The sequence below is a fragment of the Miscanthus floridulus genome, chromosome 3 (assembly GCF_019320115.1).
Source record: "Miscanthus floridulus cultivar M001 chromosome 3, ASM1932011v1, whole genome shotgun sequence".
In the NCBI taxonomy this organism is placed as follows: domain Eukaryota; kingdom Viridiplantae; phylum Streptophyta; class Magnoliopsida; order Poales; family Poaceae; genus Miscanthus; species Miscanthus floridulus.
This window is the reverse complement of record NC_089582.1, coordinates 137,450,305-137,457,924: the sequence shown is the minus strand read 5'-3', so window position 1 is coordinate 137,457,924 and position 7,620 is coordinate 137,450,305. Positions and strand designations below refer to the sequence as shown.

The following is a 7,620-nucleotide window of genomic DNA, read 5'->3' as shown; positions in this document are numbered from 1 at the left end:
CGCTCGCCCTGCTGCCCGCCGCTGCACTCGCCACAAAGCCCCGCTGCCGGCCACCTTCGCCGCCACGCTCGGCCCCAGCACCGCTGCCGCGCTGGCCCGCCCGGCTCCGTCACCACGCTCGGCTCCCGGCACCGCTGTCGCTCTGCCCCCAGCTCAGTTGCTCTCGGCTGTTTCAGCAGTAGCTAGTTTCTTGAAATAGCTAGTTGAATAAATTTGGATCTTCCTGTTGTTATACAATTCAGTAACTTCAGTTGGTCTATGGCTTTCTGAACATATGGATAGATAGACAATTTTTAGAATCATCCTGCAGCACACCTGTCATATGGATAGATACACATTTCTTAGAATATGCTTCTACTTGAATATACATTTCAGTAACCAAATTCGTTTGATTCACTAATTCACTACATTGTGCGTAGGACAACAATAACATTTACCTGCAGCAGCTAGTTCCCTAATTTTCTTTCTGTATCAGCAGTAGCTAGTATATTAATTCTTAGTTGTGGCATCTTCACGTAGTATGTTACCTGAAACCTGATGGTAGCATGATCTAAAGATAATTCCAGCTTGTTGAACTCTGACAGAAATACAGAACAAAAATGAAAACATGTTGTCCAGTCCATAGATGTACTTAACCATATGGTTTACAAGGGCATTGTAGCATTTACTTCATTTTTTTGCAGGATGAATCCTAATAATTCTGATCAAGTTGGTGATGACATTACCGGTTTCGATGGGGGTCTTCCAATGCAAGGCTTCTATAGAGGGTGGAACCCAGGGCTGCACCATATGCTCTGCAGTACCCATATTACCAGGGAGGATGGACCGCAGCTCTAAACCAAGGGTTCATGCCGCTCCCAAATCCACCACCATCTCCTACAACACCTGCTCAAAATCAGCCTGTCGCTGCAACAGTCGAGAGTGTTGAACCAGTAGTATTGAAAGAGAGTCAGGGTGATGGTGAAGGAGCATCGTTGCCAGCTGGTCGACGGCGCAAGGTCGTACCTAGTCGCACCAAGTTATCCAACTTCTCCCCAAAAGAAGATGTGTTCCTTGTGAAGTCATGGTTGGAAATTAGCTGCGACCCAATTATAAACACAGGGCAGAAGAAGGACGGGTTCTGGGCTAGGATTACAAGCCAGTACAATAACAGGAGGGGTTCCTACCCTGAGAGAAGTTTCAGATCGCTGCAGAGTCGCTGGGACACTATCAAGGCTGAAGCGAATAAATTTGCAGGGTACATGGTAGATGTTCTTCGAGACAATCCGAGCGGGATGAGTGATGCGGATAAGGTGAATTATGAAACCATCGTTCTATTAACAAATATGATCTGGTATTGTCATTTAGTTTGATCTAGAGTTTGCTTCATAATTCTAAAATTATGTACCCCTTTTGCAGACCTCTTTAGCTCTAGCGAACTTTGCGCAGACATCGAAGAGTACCCGTTTATTTACGTGCATTGCTGGGATTTGCTGAAGGACGAGCCTAAGTGGATGGAGCTCAACCTCAGAGGGGCACAACATGGAGACGACGATGCAATAGCTGATCATATTCCCACAGCCTTCAACATCAACGATGATGACCCGGGAACACCGTCCTCTCAGTACTCAGGGAGCAAGAGGCCTATGGGGAGGGATGCAGCTAAAAGAGCAGCTAAGAAATCTACCTCGTCCTCTACATCAGATTCATCTCAGTATGTTTCTAAGTTGCAGGACCTGTCGATACAAAAGCTTTCAATATGGCAAGAAGAAAATGCGAAGAAAGGCTCTCGCTATGAGCAAATGACAGCCATCGACTCACAGAGATACGATGAGCTGCGCCAACACAATCAGCACATGGCAGCAATTGAGGAAGAGAAACTGCGGCTCATGCGTAAGAAAGCTGACATACTACAAACACACGAGGAAGAGCTCATCCTCGGGATTGATCTGGACAAGTGTGTTCCATGCCTCCGCAAGTACTATGCAAAGAAACAACAAGAGATACTGCAGAACATTGGTGCCAATGTAGATGACATTGTAGACCCTTAAACCAGTGTTGTAATAATCCGAACTCATTTCTTGTACTAGTAGACCATTAAACTTCTGTTGTAGTGTGTTGCATTGAGGATTGTAATAGACTCAGTAGCTGAGGCTACCTTGCAGTGGTTGTGTTGTACTACTAATAATTGTGAACCCATGTTATAATTTAAATGTTTACTATGTTTGGACCTATGCCACATAATTGTTTATTTTGCGGTTCTGTGCTGATGTTTCTGTACTTCAATTCTGAAGAAAAATCACCTAGGCCACATATATATTCATGTCTGGCAGGTACACAATATTGCTCTAACATTAACCATAGATTTTTTAGGGAAAAGTTGTTTGACTTGTCTCATATTACTATATTTGGTTAGTAAAGAGTGATCATGGCTCATGGATGCATTATTGTAGCTTTGCTGGTGATTGTCTTTTTTAGGATAATGGATAATGCGCTCAGCAGGGTGGCACAACCACAGCACTGCAACAGCTACTGAGCATTTTACCAGCTTGAATTAGCGTAAGCACTTCCATCAAACCATTTTACATTTAGTCCCCTTTACAGCGTTGAGTTGACATTCGACAAGGATCAATGGCAAAAATTTCAAGATTCATAGAAAGTTAAACACAACTGCTCATGTATTAGCACATCCTATTGAGATGTTGTTGATCAAGCTTCCACTGACGACATGAAGACCAACCCGACAAACATGAGTGACAATCCCTATTGAGATGATCTAGTCCCCTTTAGCAGTTCCTGAAACAAGAATGAATTCAGATATGTAAAGACTTCAGTGACATTCATAACAAGAATCTGAACGCATGTTGCAGTAGCTCCATTAGGATGAACCATGCCTCATCCATTGGTGTTCGATGAGGTCCATCTGTAACTGGCTATGGATGGTAGTATTCTTCAACTTATGATGCTTATTGATATACTCTGATCTCTCTTGGGTTATGGTCTGGTATGGAGTAGCACCAACCCCAACATTGTCATAGTCTATGTTCTTCGCAAGTTTCCCTTCATCCTCAATAATCATATTATGCATGCTGTCAAAATGTCCCTAATTTGTTCACGATTCCTACCATACGCAGGGCCTCGAACAATAGCCCACCTAGACTGAAGGACACCAAAACAACGCTCAATATCTTTACGAGCTTTTTCCTGCTCCTTAGCAAAGTGTGATGCCTTCATATCCAGAGGATGGGAAATGGTCTTCACAAAAGCCAGCCAATTGGGGTATATACCATCAGCAAGATAGTAACCCATGTCATACGTGTGATCATTAACGGTGAATGATACCGGAGCTGCTTTGCCTTTCAAATATGCAGAGAAGACGGGCGACTTCTGAAGCACATTAATATCATTGCAGCTGCCTGGCATGCCAAAATATGCATGCCATATCCAAAGGTCATGCGAAGCTACCGCTTCAAGTATCATGGATGGATGCTTCCCACGCCCTGTGAACATGCCTTTATATACCGAGGAGTAATTGCGCCACTCCTAGTGCATACAATCAATGCTTCCCAACATTCCCGAAAATCCACATTCCTCTCCAATTTTCAGCAGCCTTGTTACATCTTCTGCGTTCGAAGCACGTAGGTAGTACTCCCCGAATACAGAAATGATAGCCCGACAAAAATGGTGCAGAGCCTTACGAGCAGTTGACTCACCAATGCGGACATACTCATCAACAGCATCAACAGGTAGACCATATGCCAGAATGCGAATAGCAGCAACTGCCTTTTGCAAACCAGTGAGCCCAAGACGGCCAATGGCATCCTCCTTTTGCTTGAAGTACGAGTCTGCAGCTTCAATGGCTTCGACAAGCCGCTCAAACACATGGGCGCGCATTCGAAACCTGCACATAAAGATAATGTCTCTCAATGTGGTGCAAATATATGAATAATGTAATCCGTGACTAGCAGATTCTACAAACACACCGTCGACGGAACTGGAACGCTGAGTAAACAGGATTGGGACCAAAGTAGTCAGCACGGATCCTCACATCCCCGTAAGCATGATCCCTTTGTCGTATCTGCTTTGGTGGAGCATCCGAGCGACGGATACGACGAGAGGATCCAGCATTCTCGAGCTCCAATAATTGCACTGCCTCCAAGTACTCATCATCATCAATCAAATGAAAATCATCTTCGTCCTCCTCTTCGTGCATCACCCATGTCCTACACATGGAAGAACCAAAATAGCCTGCCATGGCCATGAAAACAGGAAGTCGCCAGGTGGCACAGGGTCTGTCAGCGTAGGAGAACAGGGAGAGGACCGCCGGGGGTGGACACTACAGAGTATCCATGGAGTGGACGGAACAGGCGACGAACCCTAGTAGGCGGCCATGCCGAGATCAAATCTGGCTACTTGGGCTGCTAGATGGGGCAGATGAGAGCTCAGACGGATGCTTCTAGGCCATGGCCAGTCGTTGCTACAAGGAATCGAAGAGCTGCTCACCGGACAGGACGGAGACGGCGGCGCACTCGACCTCTATGGCGGCGGCGGCAACTTCCGTTGGTAGTTTATTTGGAGACTGCTATACCGGGCGAGTGAGAGCAGCGCTGGTCCACTACTGATCTGTAAAGGCATCCTGACTTGTGGGCCATAGTGCTTTTACAGGTCCATTTAGCACTTGGGCGGTGCGGACAGCCTAAGCCCCATCCTGTATTTGACCGTGTTTAATTGTCTGGCTTGCATCTCTTTTCTGTTCCGTCTCATTCATCTCTACCTCACGGCTCTGTTCTCTCGATTCCCGTGTCCCTCGCGATACAGGACGGCGTGATGAACCCATAGTATACGGACATATGTGTCATATACTTAAAACTCACATCCATACATGCAACTAAATAAAATTTCATCTCGTACTGGACAACAGTAAGGGCCTATTTGGTTTCTACAATGCCTCCTAAAATTCCTGTCACATCGAATGTTTGACACATGCATGAAGTATTAAATATAGACTAATTACGAAACTAATTACACAACTTGTGACTAATTTACAAGATGAATCTTTTAAGTCTAACTAGTCTATGATTTGACAACATGGTGCTACGGTAACATATGCTAATGACAGGTTAATTAGGCTTAAAAAAATCGTCCCGTAAATTAGCCTCCATTTATGTAATTGGTTTTGTAATTAATCTATATTTAATATTTCTTATTAGCATCTAAATATTTGATGTGACATAAATTTTAGGAGCGACTAAAAATCCAATCACCCCTAAAGATATCTGAACACGGTTTGAGCACGCTCTGGACCGGCTCTCCGTTTCGGTTCCCCGTCAGCCCAGCAACCAATCACATCCTGCGGCCAACAGGTGTGCCAGTGCATCGTGCTACGGCCTACGGGGTCAAAAATCAGAAGACCGACTGGCTTTGACTGACCCCCTGCGGCACGCGACGATGCCACGACGTAGGTAGCGTCGGGAATTCCCACTGCCCGCCCTGGGCTGACCATGCATGGTCATGGCGGGTCTACTAGTACCATGGCAGGCAGGACGCTGTTCTTCCCTCACGTCGCCCGGCTGCTTGCCCATGCCACACAACGGAAGATCAGTTGGGACTCGGAACTTGGGGGGAGCCACACGGCGATGTCTTGTTTTCCCGGCAGCTGTTGCAGCTGGCAGCCAGAGTGAGGCGGCGCGCGAGACGGCGGACGCTGCGCGCGAGTCAGCTGACCAGACGCCGTGTTCTGGATCTTCTTTAAACCGTGGATCGTCGAGTTATGGAATCTCTGTCCAAAAGTTGTTACACACAGGGTGGACTTTTTGGCCACGAGTGCATGGAGCGCTGGAGCTGTAAAATTTTCACTGTTCTAAACCGTGGATCGTCGAGTTATGGAATCTCTGTCCAAAAGTTGTTACACACAGGGTGGACTTAAGTATTCAGTGTCTGTCTTGCCCAGCGGCGGCGGCAGCCAAACCAAGCAGCCGATCTTGGAGATGTGTGCACCGAAAGTTGACGGGGCTGCCTGGACGTGACCTTTTCTCCATTGATCGAGTTGTCAATTTAGTGGCAAATGAGACACGGTAAATTGACATTTTAATCGTTGGTTTTGCTGTGATACCCTCGAATAACTATAAACATTCATTTAAATAGATCGGATCACTACAATCATCTATTAATATGTGTTTATTTTATTTTTTATTTTGTAAATTATGATAAATTAAGAAAGTTTTAGATATAATTTTTCTTTTGTAGATCTAATTGATGCATGCATGATTTATAGGATATAGTGAATCTTTTTAGTTTGCAAACTTTGGACGTGATGTATTTAACTAGCATGTTAGTTTTTTTTGTGTGTGTGGCATGTAACGCCTTTATGTTAGCTAGTGTCGTGTTAGCAGCTTTTTTTTATGTATGTACGTACCTGTTGGTTTACAAGCTTTGAATGTAATTGATTTTCTTATGCATGTACGACCGTTACCTCCTGTGTTAGTTTACAAACTTTAAACATAATTGATCGATTTTTTCATGCATGTACGTATACCTCATGTGTTACCGGTGTTAGCTAGCGTGTTAGACTTAGCTGACAACTTTTTTTTATTTCATATGCGTGCTCCCGTTGCTTGCTAATCTTTCTCATTGCGTAACATATTTTTTGAATCACTGGATATATGTCCGTGCGTTGCACGGAGCTATAAATTTTTTGTCCACGTCTACTGTGAAGGATTTGATTTTTTTAGAAAACAATAAAAAAATGATGAAAAGATTTTACATTGGCCACCTAAACTATTTTCAAATGCACTTAGATTTTTTTTTGATAATATTCAAAATAATCTACGCCCATGCCAATTCTTTTGTTCTAGAGCGAGTACGGACCTGACATCAAGCTCTTCCGGTCCGCACAAGCATAATTGTATTTGTGATTTTGAAGTTAACAATTTTTAGGCTTTACTGATTTTTTAGCAGACTGTGTATGTGTTGTACATGCTCTTAGGCTTTATGAGATTTATATTTCACACACAGTGACATGGTTATATTCGTGACTTTGGAGTTTAACAATTTTTAGGCTTTTCAAAGTGTTGTACATGCTCTTAGGCTTTCTGGGATTTATATTTAACACGTGTGTGACATGGTTACACTCTGAGGTCGAAAGAAACTTAACAAAAAATTGAATTATATATTTTTTGGGTTTTAATTTCATTTTTTTGACTTTATAAGTTTGAGTGAGTTTGTGCATTGTTTAGGAAAAGACAAGAACCTAACAAAACACTTTGTATTGGGAACCCTGAAGTGTATATAAATTTGAGATCAGCTTTTGCTATACATTTTTCTTTGTATTTTTTCACCTGGAACCCTCCACTTTTTCCTAGTCTTGCATCAGCTTCTTTCTGAATTAGCAGCCCGTTCGTTTGGCTGTGGCTTGTCGTAAACGATCGTAAATTTTCAGCCAGAACATTATTTTTCTCTCACACAAACCAGCCAGCAGTACTTCTTCACGAACCAGCAACAATACGAACCAGCCAACCGAACAGGCTGTAGATCACGCCGACTCACTTACTCGTAACAAACTACTTACATAACAAACTCGGAATTGTGTGTGGGCGGGGTTAGCGGTTTATATTTCTTGGTATCTTTTCACCTGGAACCCTC

General features: G+C 43.8%; 2 protein-coding genes across 2 annotated transcripts; one reads left to right on the top strand and one right to left on the bottom strand.

The window, feature by feature from the left end:
• Window positions 1-848: 848 nt before the first annotated feature.
• LOC136544524 (uncharacterized) lies at window positions 849-2,030 on the top strand. The gene is made up of 2 exons (XM_066536660.1): window positions 849-1,292; window positions 1,479-2,030. The coding sequence occupies exons 1-2, from the start codon at window positions 849-851 to the stop codon at window positions 2,028-2,030; spliced, it is 996 nt and encodes a 331-aa protein (XP_066392757.1).
• A 548-nt stretch (window positions 2,031-2,578) lies between these two features.
• On the bottom strand, window positions 2,579-4,554 carry LOC136547127 (uncharacterized). Its single transcript, XM_066539095.1, has 2 exons — window positions 3,963-4,554; window positions 2,579-3,880 (listed from the first exon to the last, which is right to left on the bottom strand). Exons 1-2 carry the CDS (start codon window positions 4,238-4,240, stop codon window positions 3,523-3,525), a joined length of 636 nt encoding a protein of 211 aa, XP_066395192.1. The 5' UTR covers window positions 4,241-4,554; the 3' UTR covers window positions 2,579-3,522.
• Between the last annotated feature and the right edge of the window lie 3,066 nt (window positions 4,555-7,620).